Source organism: Chinchilla lanigera, unplaced genomic scaffold (assembly GCF_000276665.1).
Source record: "Chinchilla lanigera isolate Chin_1 unplaced genomic scaffold, ChiLan1.0 scaffold00093, whole genome shotgun sequence".
Classification (NCBI taxonomy): Eukaryota; Metazoa; Chordata; class Mammalia; order Rodentia; family Chinchillidae; genus Chinchilla; species Chinchilla lanigera.
The window spans coordinates 6820924-6844739 of record NW_004955494.1 but is presented as its reverse complement, the minus strand read 5'-3'; the positions used below and the strand labels follow the sequence as shown (position 1 = coordinate 6844739).

At 39.9% G+C, this 23816-nt stretch overlaps 1 protein-coding gene across 1 annotated transcript in view; it reads right to left on the bottom strand.

Moving 5' to 3' along the window:
• Positions 1-285: 285 nt before the first annotated feature.
• Positions 286-23816, bottom strand: part of Mtpn (myotrophin) — a 38937-nt gene continuing 15406 nt past the window's right edge. The window contains exons 2-4 of the mRNA XM_005405470.2: positions 21160-21273; positions 20268-20351; positions 286-3433 (exon numbers count right to left, since the gene is read on the bottom strand). Of these exons, the coding sequence (XP_005405527.1) occupies positions 3347-3433; positions 20268-20351; positions 21160-21273 (285 nt within the window). The 3' untranslated portion in view covers positions 286-3346. The remainder of the gene's footprint in view (positions 3434-20267; positions 20352-21159; positions 21274-23816) is intronic.

Here is a 23816-nt window from a genome sequence, read left to right as displayed (position 1 = left end):
AATCTGGGAGATGTAGATCTACCAGAAATGTCCAGCTTAAGTGAGGAATGAAAGGACTGAAGAGATGGATCTGGAGATTAATACAAAACAAAACCTTTCAATGACTGGTAGGATTGACTTCAATTAAATACCTGTTCTATTTTCTCTCCGTTTTTTATTCTAGAAATGGAGTGAAGTAATCTGGATTAATTAAAAGCTCAAGTGAAGCAAGGTTTTGGTATGACTATAGATCAGGCTGGCAAAGGAAGGTGGGAAAAAGTGAGGAAGAAAAATACCGCTGACTGGTTAGCTGTAGCACAATTCAAGTTTATTCCATTTGTTCTTGCAACACAAAACTTAAACACAGTATTATTTAGCATTCAGATGTACATGAACTAGGATACTTATGAGAAACTCAATTGTGTCAAAAGTATGATGTTGTGGAAAAATGAACCCAAATATATCAAAAATGCACAAAGCACTAGTCTTCCTCCATTACTGCTTAGAAAGATATGATTGTTTCTCCATTTACAAAATAGAATCAGGATGATTCAATTTTTTAAAATTTTGCATGCAAAACACTGCAATTGCTTATTTATGTAGGAGGGCACTCTTATCAGCTTCTTCTATACACAATTGAGTACACGATATTGCATGGAAGAAAACAGCAGCTTAGTTGAAGTTTTAAGGAAAAAAAATCAATTAGCTACATATAGATTAAAAACCCAGTACTTGGGGGAAAGAAACCAATGAATAAAAGGCCTACCTGTTTGCAGCTTCCACACAATGCACCTGCCATCAATGCACTTCTGTGCCCAGCTGGTTTAGAAGGGTGAGCTGTGCACAGAAGAGCTACTTGGAACACTGAGGTGCGGTCTTTGACTCTGCGTCTAGAGAAACCAGCTTGAAGCTGCAGAGGAATTTGTTAGCCAACTACTGTAACAGGCAAACCACCTGTAGTACGTAAGAAATGACTCAATGATTTAATACAAAACTACAGAACATGCAAGATTTTGTCTAAGATGTTAAATAGTACTTCAGTGGAGAACAAAACTTACTTAACCTTTTGCTAATGCATGTAGTACCAAAAAGCAGGAATGGTTTTAGCTTTCTTTACTCAAAATATAAACATTAAGTGTTGTGAATTTCTCTGCCAAGTGGCTCAGAAATACATTATAAATAACCTAGTTTAAAAAAAAAGAAATTGCAAACCATCTTGGCCAGTCTATTCTATTCTATGTTTATATGTAATTTTCTCAAGCAATTGCTTCATAATTATGGGCCTTACAAAATGGCTGAGAAAGAAGAGGGAAGGCAAGATAGCCTCTACTGCATTACAAGGAACATCAGGATAAACTGTACAAAGAATCACATGGTTTTGGTACCATGACTTCGAAAGCAGACCAAGTTTAGGAATGCTAGGACAATGCACTCTCTGTAATAGCCAACTACAACAGAACACTTTGAAAGCGAAGGTGAAAACTGTGTTAAGGGTACAATGCAAGCCTTTTAAATAGCATTATGCCAAGAGGTGAAAACAAAGATAAAAAAACACCCTGCTGCACTATGTTGACAGCTGGAGACTGATAGAGTGCCCTCCATTTCCAATCAGGATGTCCAGCTCTGATAGGCTGCATTAAGACAGCAGAATTAGCCAAATGTATCAAAGTATTTAAACCATTTTGTGATTGTGTTCTTGGACACAGGAAAATTACAGGGTTAGGCTAATTCAAAGTGAAAAAGCCACAGGATAAAAAAAGGGTTCATGGGGGAAAAAAACCCACACACACCACACATACACACACACACACACACACTCACACACTCCCACACCACCAACCAATCAGTAACTGACTGATAAAACTTACTAGCCAGACTGGCTGTTCTTGGTAATAGTTTAACTAACCCTGCTGTACAATGCTACACTGCCTTAAAAAAATCCTTAGTCTTTATTATCCACAATCTGAATGTAAGTCCTCGACCTCTCTCCCACTTTTGAAAATTTGAGGTACATTCAATTATTGCATGAGTTGGCTAAGGAAAAACCCTAATATTTTTAGTAAGCTTAATATTTCAAATGCCAGATATGAAATTTAAGGTTGTATGCTTTAATTTTACTGCTCATGACATAAACACCTAGCAATGTGCCCAAATTTTCTGCAGGTCTTAAGGACATTTTAGGGCACTGCACTCTAAGAACACAGAATATATTTTAAGTTATCACACATTACACAATGCATGATTTCTCAAGCAATTGCTTGAGAAAAATATGTTGTTCAGATGGGTTGGCAGATGTCCAGGCGAAGCCTATCAATGACTGAGGGAAACCTGGTAACAAACCTATTTCTGCAGGGATGCGGTTCAACTTTTCCAATAGTCAATCTCGCCCCAGTGATACCTTTGGTGCACTGAGTAATCAGCATTAAGGTGGGTCAGAGAGAGGCATTCTAAGATTGTTCTTTGATTCTCCAAACATAAGTGAAATCAACTCAAACAGCAAACGAAGAAGTCCATAGGTACTAGGACAACTGTTCTCTCTATATATGAACTAACACGCTATGGCTATAATTCTATTTTTAAATCCCCTTTACTACCAGCAGGAGTTTGAAAGTGTTTTAATGTTATATAAATGTCTGAAGCTAAAGGAGAAAAAAACACAGATATTGGAATGATTTCCCCTTTAGACTTCTAAATTTTAAGGTTTCATAAATAAACTAGTCAGTTTTATCTAAAGAGACATGAAATCCATGTGAAAGGGGAGAGAAAATCCCAAGTTCAGTCATCCAGCAATTTAGGAGTGTGCCCCTCCTCATCTTAACTGAGCTTTCACAGGAAGCTGAAGTCATGAGGGAAGATTTGGTCACCAACCACAGGCAGTGCCCGTACCTAGCAGGAGACCCTCGGAGAGTGCATGCTTAAGGCAGAAGGCTGGAGCGAATTGTTTAGCTCAGCACCCTAAGTTGCGCTGCAGCAGCCGCTACTGCTTGCAGTTAGGGCTGCTGAGTAAGTAGAGTTGGCCTTTGTAGAATCAGACCTTTAATACAATCTAATTAATGGATTAGCTAGGGAGCTGAAAGGTCAAATGTTCCCGGTACAGTGTGTCTTTGCTCTCTCTTGGGTCTATGCTGTGTATTTTATAATAGAAGAGGCTGGCTTGATCAGGAGTCCCGGTCAGAGCCTGGTCATGTTTCCCCTCCTCCAAACATTATTTTTTGTGGTAGTCTGATTTGTTACGAATTTCTCTCTCCCCTCATCCCTCTTAAAGTATTTAGCTGAAGAAGCTGGCAGATAGAGAGTGACAGACAGACAGGCAGCAGTGTGAGGCCACAGGAGAGTCATTCTTTCCGAGCTATCAGTCCATCGTCCATCACTGCAGGAGCGCTTTGATTGCCTGGTTGTCGGTGGCTTCAAGGGCGGTCAGTCCATCCGGACCTTTCACAGTCTTATCTGCACCCTGGGAACGAGAAGGGGCCTTCATCATTGAATGAACCCACCACTGGGTAACAGTCACGAAGAGCGGACTGCGCCACACAGGCCAATGTTCACAACAAGCATCCCAACGCTGGTCACCATTAGAGAAGAACAAGCAATGAAGAAGTTCTCAAGGCTACGGATTAAAAATGCCATATTATGTTTCAGGCATCACAAACTGGCAAATGCAACTGTCTTTAACATAGGCAATAGCCTTTTATTTTCAGTATCATGTACTTAATTAAGCTTTAGAAACATTACCTCTGTGCAGTGTAAGTACATCACTTCTGCTGAAGAAAGTATTCTTGTGGTAACCCTATTTTTTTCTCTTTTCTCGAAACATTTCTGTAAAGTGTCGCAGCATAAATACACACCGTGAAGAACCAGTCATTCTGCTTGTGAAACCTTCACAGTAAATGACCGGGACGTGGGCAGTATGGAGACTGCTCTCCATACTGGGGCAATCTGCAGTGCAGACACGAGACTGCCCTGCCCTGAACCCAGAGAGTGTGGTCCTGGACACTCTGACTGCGACGCAGCCCTGCGGCTCTGGAGCCGCACCTCTTCTGCCTCCATTTCCCTATGTTGTCTCATCTGCCCGCCCTTTCTAGAATGAAGGCTCCATGAAGTGGGAATCTTGCCCGTATTACTATAGCCCAGAACTTAGAAAAGTGCCTGGTGGGCAAATTTGCTGCCACACCAGGTCTGTACATTTTAGCTCCCAGAGACAATATCTGAATATCTGACCATCTCTCTTTGTTGGTCCAACCACAACCAGTGCATATTCACTGCAAAGCCTCAGTGCTTCGCCATGGTATGCTTGCCAAGTCGCACTTGCTATTTCCCTAAGGGGCTTACAGGCCTGTCTAGCCATGCGGCAAGAGACTAACTTTAAGGGCTAACTGTGGTCACGCTTAGCAGTCTCTTCTGTAAACCCTTCTACGAACTTACCCTTCAGAATATCTCAGCAGGCCCTGAATATGCCATGTGCCATGCCTTTATACACACGGGCTCCGTATGAAATGTCCCATCCCTTTTCTTCTGAAAATCTACCCGTTCATTCATTGAACAAATATTTACTCAACGTTTTGATGTGAACATGTTGTGTAAAGGGCTGGAGACCAAAGAAAATCAGAGCAGAGACCCTGCCAGTCCAGCTGGCGCGGGAGACAGGTCGATACAGCACAGTGGGCAAGTACAGAACAGTGACCGCTAAGGGACTGCTAAGTCAGAAGAGGATGTGGTGCGAGGATGAGTCTTCCTGGAGGATGTAGGGCTTGGGCTGAGTCTTGGTGATTGACTGGGTATACCGGGAAGGGGCGGGGTGACACACATTTGGGGAAGTGCTCATGTTCATGTGGCCAGCCCCAGCAACACAGGTTAAGTGACAATAACTGGGATCCTTGTACTGACACCAATGACTCCTTATTCATTTTGAGGACTGCTGCTTATTATAACCAGCACTGAAAACTGTAATTCTGCATTAATAACAAGTTTTATACTGTGATGAACGTCCTGTTTTTAGGCATCAGAATTTATTTCTCTTCCTTTGATAACAGCAGCTTAATTTCGTTTTGAGGAATCATTTGTTTCTTGATGTGTGAGTCCTAAGACTATAAATCAAAGGGCCATGTACTTACTTTCTTTGCCAAGTGTCAAAGGCCTATTTAACTCAAGCAGGACATTCCTGGATTTTGAAGCTGGGCGAGACCAAACGAGAGACAATACAAGAAGCCAGAGGTCAGCGATCACTGTGGCATCATCGGGGCAGGAGCCTGGAGAGCCCCGGCTCTGGTCTCCTCCTAGCCTGGTCCTCCCATGTTCTCAGTGAGTCTAGCTAGCCCAGCATCTCCTCAAATGTTTCTTTTCTTCTTTTGTTTTTTTTTCTTTAAATGTTCCTTTTCTACTTGCTGGAATCAATGTCTAATATTTGAAACCAAGTATTTAGCTAATAAAATATTTCTAAAATTTAAAATCACTTTTTCCTCTAAGTATAATATTCACTTATCACAGAAAACTCCAAATACACAGAAAAACGTAACTCATAACTTTGCAAGCCAAATACAACTGTTACCATTTTAAATAAAATTAAGGAAACTATTCCATAAATAGCATAAAAATGATAAAGTATTTAATACATTTAATAGTCAAATCAGTTTTCCCAAGAGATAATGAACTAGTTTTATCAACAGATAAAAATATTACAGGTAAGCTTTTTGATATTCAAAGCAGCTAGTAGAGAACTCGGTGTAACTGGCCCTATCCCTTCCTCAAGGAAACCATTTCTAACCATTCATCTTTAGTTTTAGGGATTATCTTGGTATTTCCACAATCATGCTACTATTTGAGTTACTAGTTTTATCTAGTAGATTTTATCGCTGACTTTGTTACATACAGCAGGCTTTAGCTAACCACTACACCTTCCCCAGACTCTTACTTTCTTATATACCACTTTGCTTCTTTATGGATATTGCCTTTACTCTTAATTTGCCAGATTTTCTATTTCTGAAGATTACCAAAGTCTTGTCTGTAAAACTCTATTTTGTTTATTGACTCTTACAGTCAGCATAACCAAGCAATGTTTGAATTAGTTCTAGGTGAACACTGCTGCCTGTGGCAGCTCACAGACGACTATCACTAGTGTTCTCTATGTGGCTCCAGCATTGCACCCCTGCGCAGCCCTCACTAGTGACAGAATCTGGGTAGCAACCTAAGTTCTCCTGAATCTTGTTCATTCACTTACAAATAACAAACTTTTGAATCTATTCATTATTGTGAGGGTAAACTGCTGTAACTCAAGAGAATTTAGGGCACAATGGACTAGACTCAGTTTCTCTCTTGCTCATCAGTCTGGTGCTAACTACAGGAAGGGTGAAGGGTGTTTGGGTGCCTCTGTCCCACTAGGGCACTTAAGGGTACAGGTTTTATCTGCTCTGTTTCCCATGAGTGTCCTCCATGTTCCTCTGGAGGAAGGCGGTTCTGTACCTGCATCCTGTCTGCCAAAGAACAGAGTCTATGGTAACTGGGCTTCTATTTTAGATGGTGACTCACAAGTGGCACACATACCACTAGCCCAAATTTAAGCACAGCCATGTTTACTGCAAAGGAAGCTCAGATACAAAGACTAGCTAGGTTGCCATATGTGTAACTAAAACCTCTTCTAGGGCTCTCTTTCTAAAAAATGCCCATGGCATTTTGCAACCTGATCTCTGTTGTTCAGCAAATACGTGGTGAGAGTTGTTAATGTCTACTAAATGCCAAGTTCAATCAGAATCTGGCATCTGGACCGTGATGACAGTCATTCCTTACCCACTGTGGCCCTCCCCTGCAAGACACTGTCTCTATGTCTGTCTGTACAGCCTGTCTCTCCTTCCTCCTGAACCAACTCCCTCTGCGCTCCCCAGCCCCTTTCCTTCCTCTCTGGGTATCCTGTAACTGCCATTCTCCAAGGTTCTGCTATTTGGATATATTCACGATGTGCTCGAGGAGCTTTTCATCAGTATTTCCGGCTGTATCCAACGTTCACCTCCATCATGACTATCAATCTTAAACTTTACAGCCATGTATGTATTTGAGATTTATTTCCTTTAACTTCCACAAATACCTCCAATTCAATCTCTCCTAACATGAATTAATACTCTTTCCCTACAAACTACTCCTCTTCTGGCAGTCTCCCTCCAGAGGAAGAATACTCACCCCTCCCAGGAAATGCAGAGGGAGGGATGATATAGATCTGCTCACTTTCCACACTGTCAGTCTCCAAGTTTTCAGAACGTATTCCTCCTAACATTCCACATCTGTTCTTGGTTCCTGGTTGTTACCATTACTTTCATAGCTCCGAATCTCCATGTAAACAATCTGATGCAACAGTTTCCTGCTGTTACTTCTCACACCATGTCACTTAGACTGCATGCCTTTGTCTGGGTGGCGATATTGCTTACCTTCCTAAAAGCCTTCCCTGGCAACCTTCGCAGGGAGAAAGAAATCAACACAAGCAGAAGGCAGGATATGCTCAATACCTACCTCTTAGTTGTGTTTCTTGTGAAATCCTTCCCACCCTATCCTGCAGCTTCTGAAAAATATACCGTACCTCTCTGTTTCTTGCCCTGTGACTTCTCATTGTTACTTCGTCTTGAAATGGTGCCCCAATTCTTTTACCTACTTGTTTCCCTTTCCTAGACTAAATGTGTTGATGGTAGAAATCAAACTTATTGGTATTTATGTTTCCAAGGCCTTGCAAAGGGCCAGAAATGGACAACCAACAGATATTTATAAAGTCGTTGGTATAGACAGGGACTAAACACACACAGGGACTAAACACACACAGGGACATAACAATTACACTATTATTCACTGAAGACAAAAGAACTATGAGTAGATCAACAAAGCACATCCATTGTGAATAGGGTGCTCATTAGCACACTATATAAAATATGCATTTACTTTAAGGTAATTCCAAAGACGAAGTCCCTTCACTTCTTACATCTGATCAGAATCAGGAGTAAGTTCATTTGTCTGTATTTAAAACACAACTGAGGTGGTAAATTTTTCTGGAGGAAGTTGCTAGAGTTAAAGTGACCCAAATAGATAACCTGGTTCTTATTCTAAGAAGTACAGCATTATAAGTAATTTATTGCTCTGCAAAAGTTACACTGAGATAACCAAACATTATTTGATAGTATTCAGAAGAATATAGGGAACGTTAAAGAAATTTGAAATCATGCTATCTGCTCATGAATACTTTACAATCTAGCTGGAAAGGTAAGATACAGAGCCAAGAAACAATAACAATATATCCTTACCTGCTCATTACCTTTCTCTACTTACCTCAGACAGGATAACTCCTTATACTATCAGTTCTTAAACACACACAAATGAGCCAAAGAAACTGGATTAGTAACATTTAAAGAATGAAACAAACACGTACTGGTAATTTACCGTTATCGCCATGAAAGGCTTCTGCAGTGAAGAGCCAATTACAGCTGTACTCATGAACTGTCAGTATGAAGTGGCTTTGTTTTCATGCAAAATCTGTAAGTTCAGTAAAATAAAAAAACCCAACATACTTGGATCTACCTACATATACACAAAGAGACAGAGTTTTAGTAGGCCTGCCTGTAGAAGGCTGTTTTATAGCCTTAGAATATGACCGATCCAGAAAAATTTTTTTAGCAACCATGGTTTGGAATAGTCAATTCACTTCTGGAGAGAACGCTGTTTAGCAACAAACACAAAGCAACTATCTGAAAAGATGAAGACTGCAAGTGAGATTGAAGCCAATTCATGGAACCTATATGAGAAGTTTCTAGATTAACATTTTATCACATAACTTAATCAGGTCAGGAGTCCAGCAACTTCATGTTGAATTGAACTAGGAAGTGATTCTAAAATTTTTTTTGAAAGAGTACAAGCTCTTTACTACTGCACAGAAACTTGCTGGGGTTCTGAGGCAGATATTCCTAATTCAAACATAGATTTTCTCAGTCTACAAAATCAGAAACAGAAACCAGTAGACAAGACCTCTGCAGATTGTGGCACTAAAAACAGTAACATCCGACAAATGCCTGGCATGACTAGAGCAAGGAAGAGATGGCAATGGCATTACCGCCAAAGCTTAGTGGTGACCGCCACAGAGGGAGAGACTCCAGGGCCAGTGCCGAGGGTGAGACTTCCAGGTAAGGCTTAACCATGCCTTGTTTATTCTGCTTAAGACAAGTATATGAAACACTCTTAAGCGATTGTCTATCCACAACAGTTTACATGTTTTTGTTCTTACCAAGGTGGTTTTCTATTCTCCCCTGCAGTTTTGTTATTACCTGAAATCACATTTATTTCAAAATAGTACTTGCGTATTCCTTGTCTCTAGAAAAATGTGGTCTCCGAAGGCAAAGGACTTGTTTCTCTTGCTCATGCATATAGTTCCCCTTTTAAATAGTGCATTTCCTTTTATTTGATATTAGATGTCCCATAATCATTTTGAAAAATGTAAAAGAAAAACTCTTCCTTTTCCTTTAAGCACCCATTTGAGTCTTAATTGTCACCTTCTCTGTAAAGCACTTCCTACTTGTGAACGTCCGCTGAGGTGGACCCCGCAGCCAAGCACAACCCCCTCCTCCGGAATTCCAGAAGAAAGCCAGAGGTGGCCACCCGACAAAACTGTGGCCACCTCTGCAGGGTTTTGCTCTTCTACGGAAGCCCAAGGAGGAGAAAGTCCTTAGCTCTTTCCCCCTTCCTCCCTTTCCAACACAGGCCCAGTCCCTGTCAGCAGCCGTCTTAGGGACGCAGGGGAAGCGAAGGTGGAATAACAATGTGCACAGCGCAGCTGTCGCTCAGCCTTAGACCGCACTTCCAGACTCTTCCTGCTTAGATCCCTGGAATGAGGGTTTTTTGTCGCTCACAGCTGAGCTTCAATTCTCTGACAGCTTTAACATGGTCTGTAATCATCTGTTAACAAATAACCATGCACTGTTTATTCTGCATAAGAGAATCTATGTAATATCTTTAAGAAATTTTATATCCAAAACAGTTAAAATGTTTTTATTCTTACGAAGTTGTTTTTATCTCCTTCCCACCAGTATTGTTAATATCTCAGTTTATACTTGTCTTCCCCAAGTTAGGCCAACCTCCATGAGGGCAGCGTCCTTCTTATAGTCATCTCTGTAACCTTTATTTTTTATTTATTTCTGAGACAGGGTCTTGCTATGTAGTCCAGGTTGGCCTGAAACTCATGGCAAACCTCCTGCTTTAGCCTCCCAAGAGCTGGTATTACAGGCACGTGTCATCACACCCCGTGCATCTCTAACTTTTAACACCTATATAATGCCTGGCTTTCATCAATCATCGTATTTGTTAAATGAGTGAAAAAAATTCACATCTGGGTTACAGTATGTTTACTTAGTAACACAAGTTTTACCATTATTGAATACATGCATCCAAATAAAAAGGGAAAGGTACCTTGATTGATGGACTGATTTTTGGTCTTCTTGAGACAGGGTCTCACTAAGCAGTTTAGGCTGGCTTTGAACTCCCAGTGATCCTCCTGCCTCACCCTTTTTATTTATTTTTTGGTACTGGGAATCGAACTCAGGACCTTGTGCTTGCTTGCCAGGCAGACACTTGTGTCACTTAGCTATATCCCTGGCTAGCCTCAGCCTCCTTAGTGCTGAGATTACAGGCATGCACCACCATGCCCAGCCTAAAGGTGCTCTTTTTACCATTCTATTTAAATTTATCATGATAGCAGACAGATTATTGTAAAAAATATTTTGAATCAATTGTTACTGTGTTGTGTTCATAAAGAACTCTACTGCACGGTTTGGGAGTCTCTTTGAATTCCATGATGCATGCAATTCCATGTCCAGAATCTGGGAACTTCCAAATGTCTATAAATATACCTCAATATTACACCATTTTCATGGAACTTACAGATACTATTCAGTTTGGAAGGCTACTACAAATCGATCTAGTATTTAGTGACATGGAAAAAACTGTTCAAATATCTTACACATACTGCAAAATTTTATTTGCTGTTACAGGATTTCATAGCATATTTAATTTAGACATAATTTACACACTGATAGAAAAGACACAGGAGCTGGGCATGGTGGCACATGCCTGTAATCCTAGCATTCGGGAGGCTGAGGCAGGAGGATCGTTGCGAGTTTGAGACCAGCCTGGGCTACAAAGTGAGCTCAAGGCCAGCCTGAACTGCACAGCAAGACCCTGTCTCAAAAAATGACCAAAAAAAAAAAAAAAAAAAAAGAAAAAACAAAAGACAGAAGAAAGAGTCTGACACCACATAGCATTTAATACAAAACACAGTAGTGGTTCTGACTGTGAACATGATACTATAGGCCACTGGTAGCGCACCTACAGCACATGTGCTGTAGCAGGCTATCTGTTATTGAAAACTCTAAAAGGTTCATCATCACTGCTATCGGCATATTTTTTTCTAACAGCAGCCCCATCAAGTAGGTACTTTTAACTCTAGAGAAAGAAAATTGTAGAAACCTGACGGTAAATCCTGTGTTCCACGATACTGTTATTTCAAAACACCTACAGCTTCTGACCCAACATGTTAGGACAAGACCCAGATTTTAGAATTTATTAACTTTAAATACCTACAATTTGACTGTGCTTCTTATAGGAACTTTGGAAGATGGAATGAATGTACAGTACATGATTTATCATCTCATTTGCTGAGCATTTTGAAGCTGGAGAACATTTTTCAAAGGCACTCAACTAACAAGTCCGTTCAACAAATATTTACTGCACTCCTATTAAGTGCCAGATACAGTTTTGATAAATAAAATCCCACTGGATGGCAGCCACACTCATTCACTTATGATGCAGTTTACAGCTGTGTCTGGTGGGGGGATGAGTAGGTGTGACAGAGATCACATGGCACGAAAAGCCCCAGTGGTGTACACTTGGTTTTCCACAGAAAGTGGTTGCTGACCTCTGCCCTTAGGCATGAAGGGCAAAGAGGTGCCTCAAGTTTTCAGTTTAGCTGGGGCAGAGGAAAGGACTGCATGTGCAAATCTACCACTGTGGCTAGTACGGTATCAAAGAGAGAGGGGCGGAGCAATCACTCTCTTTTGAGCCTCAGAATAACGATTACTCTTAATCCCTGAGTTCAGGTCAGGGATCCACTGGTCAACAAGTCACAGGATGAGGTCTATATCTCTTCAGCCAGGGTGCTCCACCTGCACTGTTCTGCCCGCCACACTACATGCCAGTGCAGCAAGGACACACTAACTACAGCGTCGGCTCCGGGTCTCGCTGTGCCCCATGAGCTAAGCACTGTGATCGTCTCCTCTCTTTTACTTTTAAACAATCCAATGTTACCAACTTGAATTAAGCTCTCTAAGCTACACCCCCAGCCCTAATTTTTTAAAAATTCATTTTAAAATTCGAGGCAGGGTCTTGTTAAGCTACTAAGTTGCCCAGGCTGGACTCAAACTTACAATCCTCCTGCCTTAGCCTCCCCAAGTGCTGAGATTACAGGTATGGATCACCACACACGGATTCAATTCACTTTTAAGAGGCAAGTACTTTCCAAGTTTTCCAAGTAAACACCCCAACTTACATAATAAAAACAAATGAAACCTACATCTATGAGCAATGAGATACATTTTACATTTTAAAAAAGTTTTTATTTGGAAACTGACTATAGTTCATTTTGAGTAGCAGATAGAACGGCTGAGGTTTTGTCCTTACGTTACTCTTTGTGAGAATGCAATTTTAATATCTCTACTGCAATCATATTTTAGCAAGAATAGATCATTCTGAGGTTTGAGAGGAAAATCCATCACGAAAATAAAAGGATGGGTAAAAAGAGTCTTCTAATTACTCCTTTCTAAGGACACTCAATGTTGAGCTGTTCTATTTCTTATGAGGTAGAACAGCCTAAGTTTTACATGAAAGTTTGTCTCTACTTGAACAATGCAATGTTATTTTCATAAAGCCTGCGTTTTCAGGGAGCTGTCACTTCTACAGGAAGTTATCCCTTTTCTGAGGACACAATCCTGACTGGTCACAGTACTTCCCGAGAACTTATACTCTATGGGGCACTGCAGCAAATGGCATATGAAAGTATGCGGCTAATGTAGTAGGTACAGACACAGGCTCTGGAGCTGAACTGACCAGATCCAGATTTCAACCCTCTTCTGCTGTGGTTTGAATGTGTCTCCCAAGGTTGGATGTGCTGGAAACTCAGTCTGCACTAAACAGTGTCAGGAGGTGGAGCCTAACCAGGGTGATAGGTCATAAGGACTCTACCCTCTTGAACAAAGGCTTAACGTCCTTACTGGAAAGTCAGTTACTGAAAGAGTGGACCTGTTAAAATTAAGTCATATCCTCTCTTCCCCTTCCGCCTTCCCCACCACACATGATGCAGCTAGAAAGGCTCTGGCTGGGTCCTGGCAACAGGTGTTTGGGTTTACTAGTGTGCAGAACCAGGTGTCTTGAATCATCTAGTCTGTGGCATTTTGTGATAGTGACAGAAAATGAACTGAAAGACTTTATTATCAGCTGTGTCATCTTGGGCAGGTTTCCTAAACACACAGTGCCACAGTCTCTCCAAGGATAAACAGGGCTACTCTGACGATTAGGGGAATTAACTTACAGAAAGCTTTTTAAAAAACAGTATAATGGTACTTTGACACTCATTACTGATCGGTTCTGGGAGGTGCAGCCAGTACCAAAATCAGTATCAAACATTGCTATGGCTGGAAAGGACGGTGAGTCACAAGGTAATCAACACTATGGACAAGTTCTAGCTATCACACTGAGCACCGAACATATGACCAGTACCTGCACAAAATGTTTATGTCAAAATACATCCAATACCAAACTTACTGAGCTTCAGAGCAGTCACACTGCCAAGGGAAGACTGTACTTGTACACTGGAAATGCCATGTAACTATGAGCTACTTTATCTGTCAACTGTATGAGACAAGTATTGGCACCACATTATGATAGAGAAAACCTAGGCTGAGATGTTAAGGAACCTGCTGAAAGCCACAGAGCTATTAGAAACTGAACTAGGAGCTAAACTTGAGGGTGTGTGACACTGCAACATGTCATTCACAGAAACTAAATAAAATAGTGGCATGCGCCAGTCTAAAAGAGCTAAGTATGTAAAAAGAATGAGCTTAGAACGGGCACAGCTGTGTCCAGTGTTTGTGAAAGCTATCAAAGTAGTACATAACAATTGGTTCTTCAGTTATTACAGAACAAATTTTGTACCTATATAATTCTGGTAGGTTCTTTACGATGTGGTTTCTTTTTAAAAATAAGACAATTCAGAAGGGCACTGGGTGAGTCCTCTGAGGGTCACTAGCCCTAAATTTTATTTGAAATCAAACTTGCCTATGTTATACAGCACAGAACTTTGTGAGCTCTCAATAATCATAAAATGTGTGCTTGTGACTACTTAGCTTTCACTAGATGTAAGTAGGGAGTGAGTAATTTGAGTATCTGTAAGTACATCTATGTGCTTATTCTGGAAAAGACCAACTTTCAGCCTTTACATCTTAGACAACTCTAACTTCAAGCAGCAAAACCTGTGCAATGCTTAGGGACACAATAATGCCGGTACTTAAGATAGTCGAGTTTATTAAGTGCTTGCTTGCTTAAGAACAAAAGTATGTTCATTCAACGTCAATATTAACAGATATGATTTTTTTCTTAGCAGATTTCTTTTTCGTGTATCTCAACAAATGAAGAACAGTTAAGTTACAAGTGGTCTGAAACAGCTGTGAATCAGTAACAGCTATGAATTCTAGCTGTGATTATTAACTGCATTAATCATCACTGTTGTATTTTTTTCTTGTTGTAAGGTCAGTCTAGACTTTTTAAGGATATAAATTCGACGAAGTATGAGGCACAGAAAGAAAGGAAAACTTTTAGTTTCTCCTATACTTATTCCTCTCAGATATAGCTTAGTACTCTAAAAATCAATAGTAGCAAAATGATGGTTTATAACAAATTAAGTGTGGTGTCAGTTTATTTTTGTAACCTAAAAATAAAACAGTGACTATGTTTTAACCTTGTATTGAAATTTTAATTCATATATTGCTGGGATAGGATTGTTTTAAAAAATCCCTAACCCCACAGAAGGGCTAAAAGGTTACTTTCAACAGTGGTACACATTTTGTAAGGAATGGAATGTGAATACACACCAGGGTGCATTACCGAAAGCGATTTGTCTAAGTTCTAAGTTACAGCAAATGTAACATTTTTTAAGTGATTACAAAAGAAGTATATATTTAGGGTATTTCCCCACAATATCCTATAGTAGATTATTCACAAGTGGTTTTCCTTAGGATTAAAGAGCAAGGATACTAAACTTCTAAAAACCCTATATTATATAAACTATAATTCTAACAAATACTAAAAGTATAGAAAATTCAACATACAGTAAATACTAGTATTATTCAAAATGTCCAACATAATAGAGTATTGATGCTAGAGGTAACTATTTCACAGGGAATTTTTTTAATCAAAAAAGACGACAAGGATGTCAAATTACATGTAACTTTAAGATAATGAAATTTTGAGCATAGGAAAACCCATAAGCCGATAGTGTTCGAAAATACCCTTTCATGATTAGCCCTCTTCTAAATGATGTGCTCAACCATTACTGCTAGTATTCAGGTACAAATTCAAGACTTTGATCAGAAAGAGGAGTTTAATATGAACCATGAAAATCTCAGATCATTGTCATATAAGCTCTCCTTTGGCTATGTTTATAAAACTTTCTAACAACTAAGGGCTAGCAGAGTCTAATAAAAACATCCACAATGATACACTCAACTTGTAGCACTGAGGAAGAATTATCCAATACTGAGGGGCTAGGGTTTTAAAGTGATGTACACCACAAATTCTAAACCTTGTGCTACAGCAGGGGTTGGATGGGAAACTATGGCCCAGACTCTTGTGTCCATGAATGAAGCTTTAGTGAAACGAAGCCATCCATGCCTATGCACCTGGGTACTGTTGGTGGTGAAGTAATGAGAGTGACTATGGTCTGCAAAGGCATAGATGACCCTTCCAAAAAAAATCTAGCTGCCTCTGGATTAGAGGGTATTTTTGTACAATCTTTGCTTAGTTCTAAAATGTCCCCCAACAGTGTCAGAAGGCTTGGGTCACTGGCGGCATGACTTCAAAGAGTATATTCCAGTCCCAGGCTCCTCCCTTTCCTCTCTGCTCCCCACCTGCCAGGAGGTGAACACTTTTCCTCTGCCAGACCTTTCCACTTGCCCCTTCTGCCCTGGGGCTGGCCAACCAGGGACTGAACCCTCTAAACACCAAATAAAGTAAAAATAAAACTTTCCCTTCTTCAAGTTGTGGGTGTTATATATCTTGTCCCAGCAATGGCCAAGTGACTAAGACAATATTTTATACCAAAAAAATTCCTGGTTAAGATTTTAGGACAAAAAAAGAACTTTATTCAACTGAGATAATTACAATTCTAAGTAACACATGATTATACATCTGTTCTTCCTTTGGTAAAAACAGGGTTGGAGTGTGCTAGGCCTGGCCTTTACACAGAGCACTGCGCTGCTTGCTGCCAGTCCTCTGCTGTGGGCGCCTCTTTCACATGCACTCCTCTGTCATGGTTCCATTTCCCACAGTGCTTCCTGACTTTCATTTGTACCTGTTTCACCTCTGTCCTTCCCCTTGCCTACTCATATCAGCTGTGGTAGTATTTCTCACACACTCTGGACGTGGGGAAAGCACGAGGGGCTTTGATCACCTCCCTTCTACCTTGTTATTTCCCAGTTCTTGGGCTTTGGCTTTATTTACATACTGCTTTCATATTTATGATTCTTTCTTGCATTTTCCTTCCTCCTGAAGCACATGCAACTTACATGCCATCCCCTGTACAGTGCTACTGGGTATCACTTGGTTTTGCGCAGCCTAGGATCAGCTCCTACCACACTTGGAAATGTTTTCTTCTATAACCCTATCCAGCCTGCTTTCTGTCTTTTAAGCATTCATTATAGTTCTTGTCTAGTGAAACCTTTAAAAAAGGTGGGGGGAGCTAGTGTGACATGTGCTCAGACCTCAGTCTTCAAGGAGAAGCCCTACAGTTGCTGTCTCCATTTGTCTAATTTATCAGTTCAACAATTAATTAGGCTGCACATTCTTTTCACCTGGAGATACTGACTGGTTCCATTTCTCATAACTGCACTGGCTAACTCTAAAGGCCAATCTCAAGTAGGAGGAAGAATACAGGTATTGAATCATACATCTTGCAACAAATCTTGATTCCCCTTTATTCTATTTGACTTTCTGGCAGTTAGATATCCCTGTGACAAATGGTTTCCTTATCTATAAAAATGGAGATAATAATACTTATGTATTTGACTTCACAGTAAATTGTAAGTGATGTATCACAGATAGTTTGATTCCAAATATTCTAGCAATTTGTTTGTGATCCTCTGTCTTACTTTTCTTTTTACTGAGACAAAATACCTGACATCTAAAGTTCAAGGAGGAAAGGTTTATCTGGCTCACAGTTTGTAGATGTTTCAGTCTACTGTTGGTTGGCTCCAAGGTACAGAGGCCTGGAGAGGAGCATTGCAGAGAAGAAATAGTCCAGTGCAAACAGCAGGTCAGAGCACATTAGCCCTCTTTCTGTCCCTTGGATCTTACACAGGCTACCCACCCTAGGTGGATGTAGCACTCACACTCTAGCCAGAATGAAGCCAAATCAATCAATGGACTGATTTAGTAATCATACACCATGGATCCCAGCACCACACACTCCAGATCCAGCCACCTCTGAACCTCACCCCACCCCTATAACTGAATAAGGCTTTGGGGCAACATCTATACAAAAGCCGTAACATCTCCATTAACTGTGATCATACTGCATTTCCAAATTGCAATTTATTATTTCCTTACTTCCTATGCTAATTATGTATTCTAAATGTCAATGATTTTAGAATCCATAGGATTCTACTTTTATAAAAGGCAGAACTAGATGTAATACAAATATTGATTATAATCTTTAAAAGGTACACCTAATAGTTCTATTTTAGCACAACAGATTTCCAAAAAAATTAAAGAAGCTCATTCGGTAAGATCAATGTAATTAATTATAAAACCAGATTAAAATTTTCTATACTGCTTTATAAAGTTAAAAAAAAAAATCCCTTTTTTCATATAAAACAACAGCTCTACCTGGCCACAACTGATCTGCCATCAACAGAATCTTCTGCGAATGTCATTTATTTGGCTACAAAAACAAGGCTCACACACAAATAAAAGTGGTATGAATACAAGTAAAAGAGAAAATTCCTCAGAAGTTAGACAACTCAATAATTTAGCAACACAGTACTTACTGAAGGTTGATGTGTTAGGGCCTAATATACATGCAAGTCAAGCTGGGCTTTCAGTCCTTTAATGTGGAAGATTCTGTTACAATGGAAACTACCACCTCAAGGCCTTAATGAGCTGAAGCACCACGTTGTGAGAATAAGGAATAGTAAGAACAATGGTTCCACCCTTTAGCATAACAATAACATGCCTGGTTTTGCTTTCCTAGGAGGAAAAAGCTATCAGGAAGAAAACTTCCGATGTATATAGCTCCAGGTAGGAGGCAGTTCATTCAGTAAATAATCTGAAGCTAACAGGATCCCACAGCGGTTTTTATTTTCAGAGAACAAAGCTGTTGGCTGAGTAGAAAAGGTCAGGAAAAGAGGGGAAAGAAGGATTCATTCATTTCTTTTACTATACACTCCGCTAACAGGTATGCTGAGGCCATGGGAGTTAAGTCAGGATGAGAGCTGACAGTTAAAAAACCAGAGACTGCTCATGTGGGCTAAACCCAAGGTCATGCCGAGCCTCAACTCTTCAGTTCTCTGACCAATACAATCTCTCTGCTGTTTAATTCTTGGTTTCTGTACTTGCAATAGAGTCCTCACTCATAACAATACTGGAGTTATACAAATCTGCTATGAAGCAAAAATCAGTATCTGTTGCTTATGGCAACGATATTTTGATATAATAAGCAAACGTATTTCCCTGGGAATAAAATTATCTAGTTTTCAAGGGTATTTTATAGTCTTTTCAAAGGTGCCAGGGAGGGACGTGCAGAGCTCCTGGAAATCCTTGTGGGTACACCGTATCACATGTGTTGTACCCTCTACAGTGTTGGAGGATGATATTGCCATTTACTTTTGCTTTTGGAGACCTGCATCATTCTTATCAGTATGGTATGTGGTACCTGAAAACTGCTGCAGACATATACCCAAAAGGCAAAACAACAAATACAGATTCAAAACATCCAGTGTTTAATACGAAGCTAAGAGTGGAAAAAACCCCTAGTTTTAGAGGACTATCTTTAGAGCTGTATCTTTAAAGAGCTGTAATAAAGGGCCAAGAGTATGTGTTACCCCTTTTCCAACTTCATACCTTATTGCAGCTCAACCTATAAAGCATAAAATTCTTTTCAGTCATAGTTAAAATTTTGAGACAGGAACTATACTGCTTAGGTAGGACTTGAACTTTTGATCTTCCTGCCTCAGTTTCCCAACTGCTGGGATTATGGGCATGTGCCACCATGCCCAACTAACTTATATTCTTTCTTATTTCTTTTATCAGGCCTTATTCTAAGATCTCAAATGAAAATATTATGAATAGCACTTTCTATAAAATAGTCATGAAATGGTAATGTTGGGATTAATCCTAGTCCCTCTATTTTATAAAGATTCCTTGCTTTCCAACACGAAACATAACCAGAGTGGCTGCTCATGCTGTTAACTGGTCGATTTCAGAGGCTGGATTCTGAATTCCATCTAAGAGTTTATGTGTAATAGTGAAGACAGAACACACTGAGAAACTTCAAATTTACCATTTTTTCAACCACATGAAGAAAGCAGCTGGGTTAGCCATTAGTAAAATTATCTACTAATCTTGCTCAGTGTGGACTATTAAAAAATGGAGCTTCCAAATTTTAAGCCAGCGCCACTCTCAGAGCATGCCTGTGCCTGGTGCCACGTTGCAGACTGTTTCTGAAGCATGACATTTTCTGTGTTACTACATACAGTGCTTCCTTCAGTTAACAGTTATTTACCTTTCCATACGAGATTTTCTTGATTCAAGACAGTCGCTCAAGCTCCCGATCCACCACTGAATGGTAAGTCTGGGGACCAGCTATTTTGAGTAGCGCTATTCTAGGGCTTGATTTTGGTGACTACCTCTAGTTTTCTGTCCCTACAGCCATCTGAAATTTATGTAAATTAAGAATTAAATAGTTACATGATAATGGGAAAGACAGCAGGGATAATGAACACTGGCCTCACCTTTGACAGAAGCAACTTCACACAGGAGACATGGCCCTCATAAACGGCAGACAGAAGCGGGGTAATGTGGTGTTTATCGGGAGCCTGTGAAAGGACAAAGAACAACTTTACCCATGTTCATTTCTTTCTAGATATAATTAGGGAGTTTCTGTGAATATTTCAAAACTAATGAATTCTATTTTGCTTCTGTACAGTATAAAGAATCTCTCCTCTAAGATAGTTTCCAGTCACTGGAGAGTTGTTACCAAGGAGCTTTGACCCCAGCTCAAACCCTGCATCTGTCACGTATTTTGTGACTTGTTATTTTGCTCTCTGAGCCTAAGTTTTATATTACTGAAGGAATGCCATGTGGCACAGGAAGGGGAGAAGGGGTTGGACACAGCCGATGAGGTAAAGGAAGACTGCCACAACTGGGCCAGGTGACATGGTATTTCCGGAAATGTGAAAGCTCATCTATTTTGCTGTTAGAGTTACTTACAACAATCTGAAACTCTGCGTAAGTTACAACAGCCTGGAGTCAGGCGATGGCGGTTCACACCTGACCACCGTGAACAGTGACTGTGCGGAATCCTAGTCTCCTTTACATGACAGCACCTGCTAGCTACAGAAAGTGCCAGCACCCCAGGCTGCAGAACTCGAAAAGCAGCAGCCATGGGGCAGATGTGTAACCCTCAGTTTATCAGCCTCGAAATGTCAAGTTTGTTTGACTTATTTTTTAAAATTCCTACTTGTATTTCTAAGTTACAGGAAATGCGGTATAATTTTGGACTTTTCTATAAGTAACTATTTCACAAATCTAAAGAAACAATTATCCAAATTATACAACAGTATTTTTTCGAGAATAACATACATTATACACATAATTAGGTATTAACATATGTTCTCTACATACATTAATATCTGCTCCTTTCAGCAGCAGGAATTCCAGGATTTCGAGCTGTCCACAATCCGCTGCATAGTGAAGAGGCTTCCTTCCCCCTTCCAGTGTCCGGTTGACATCTTCTCCCTTATAAAAGAGGCATGAGAAAAACGTTTACACTGATGGAAGAAGGGAAAAGAGGCCTCTTGACGTTTTCCCATTCTTAAAGCTTAAGTTCATGAAATAATTACATTTCTTGCAAAGTGAAATAAAGACCTGAAATTCTGCATGAATGTAGACAAAAAAATAAGGATAATGCAAAGGCTTTGTGCGGCTGACAGAAAGGAACGGGTTCTTCTATGCAGGGCCTTAGCAAAACAGCACCACAAGGAGAAATTCAGAGAACTGAACGTCTACGTAGGAGGGTAAACAGCTTCAAATTAGAGATCTTCGTACTTCACTAACATTAAGAAAAAGGTAGACTGAATCAAAGTAAGCAGGAGAAAAGCCTACAGAGCAGGGCAGAAATCGAACAGAAAACAGAACAGCATCAAGAGAAATCAGAAGCTGATTCTTCAAGATGGTCAATACCACCGAAAACTTCTAACATGAGTGACGTTACAGATTATTTTCTCACAAAGAACCCTCAGGCTCCAGACAGTCTTGCTGGTAAATGCTACCAAATACCTATACGCTGTTGCAGAAAACTGAAGGGATGGGAACTAAGTCAACTCATCCTGAGGTTATGGGTACTCTAATTCGAAAAGGAGACAAAGATGTTACAAGTGAAAAGCATGACAAGCACATGAGGACCAGGGGCACAAAGGTACATTTACAGTATCCTCCTCCTTCTCCCGTAAGAATTTCATTCTTCACTGATTGACTAATTGACAAAATATATATTTGATATCTATATATCTGATTGCTCACTCACAAAAATATAAAATGTGCCTGTCCCACTAACTCCCTACTCACAACTTCTCCAACTTTTTCACTGAAGTACCTCAACTAGCAGAGGAGAGGAGAAACAAAACTCCAATGCTTCCCGAAGGCTGAAGGCAAATCCTCAAGTTAAACAGAAGAATTTTCTCAAAGTAGTATTTCATCTGGTAAAGTCATACAAATATATCTGGGTAAATATACACACACAGATGTTAAATATGTGGTGTGTAATGTAAGAGTCACAACCCAAATCCATAGCTGCTGTTGTCCTCTCTTTTCTTACAAGGGATGCTGCAGGGATTTGGGCTACATTTACGCCAGGTCTTAGAGTAGCTCCCTGGAAACAGCTGACTGTCCTCATTCGAAAAGCACCATATTTTACAATCTAATCCATGACAGAGATACCGTATGATAACTACTGCTTCTGTACTGCTCCATGTGAGAACTACAGACCACCAGACAATCCACGAGTAGACTTTTAAAGAGTCTACAATTCTTTGTGTGTATATACCATTTTCAAGAGTTCCTTTTATTTTTCTCCACACAATTCTCCAAAAGGGGCTATGACCCCAAGTTAGGATCTCCTTCCTGTAGCAGAATGTACTGTCTCTAGTTATTTAAATTTTGTCTAACCTTCCCTTGCCTACTTAAGTTCTACTTTTATGAAGAGATGCAGTATTGAGTTGTACAGAGCACGAGGTAGATGCCAGAAGCTCTCGTCACTGAAGCACAAGCTTTGTGGGCCTCAGGCTTTTCATAGTGAGAGGTAGTGCTGGAGGTCATCCCTAGTTCTTTTAACAGTCAGCTTCTTGTACTAAATAACAAGACACTCAATGATTAGGTCAATATACAACTTCTCCCCGTTTTCTCTCTCACATACACCCAAAACCAGGGAAATAGGTTTTCCCGCACCTTTGCTATGGAGACAAAGTGCTAAAAAGACTTTGTGCTGAAAACAGCCACAACTGTACATTCACCTTTCCATATAAACTACATCAAGCATGCAGATTTAATGTAAAGGTATGAAGAAAGGTTAAAAAAAAAAACCACACATAGAGCTCAAAGTAATAATGGTCTTTTCTTTCAAATGTATTACTTCTTTTACTAATAAAAGGTAGATTTAAAAAGATGATAAAACACGGTATCAGAAAAGATACACTACTTACAATTAGATTTAACTCCACAAGCACTGCCTGAACTTACTGTAAGTTAGGCACAAATGAAAGAGGCCAAGTTTTGATTCAAATAATTAGCTGCTTTTTTGGGGGAGCAAATATACAAATAATAAATGCCATTTAGTTGGTGTTCCAAGAACAGGAACCTCAGTGAAGGGAATGCACAACAGCTTAGAGCACTGGCAACGTGTCTTTCATTGTGATTTAACTTTTCATGCATTTGTATCTTGTGTTGTTAATTTTAAAGGTTCTTAGGGGTCAGAAATTGTGTCTTATACTTATTTCTACAACATTATGGTACTTTATCTACATACTACAGTATTTATATACAATATGGTATTTATTTGTACCACAATATGGTACTTCTAAACCTCACTAACAATTTGTAGTGATTGCCAATTATGACAACATACTATAAAGTACTAAACTAAGACAGTTATTCAATACAGTTATCCAATAAAATGCCCACTGATTCAGAGCTTGTGTGTATGTGGGACTAGGAGTTCACACAGTACTGTGTAAGAACTCCCACAAGCCAATGAGAAGTCCAGAGGCTCTGTCGTGTTGACATAT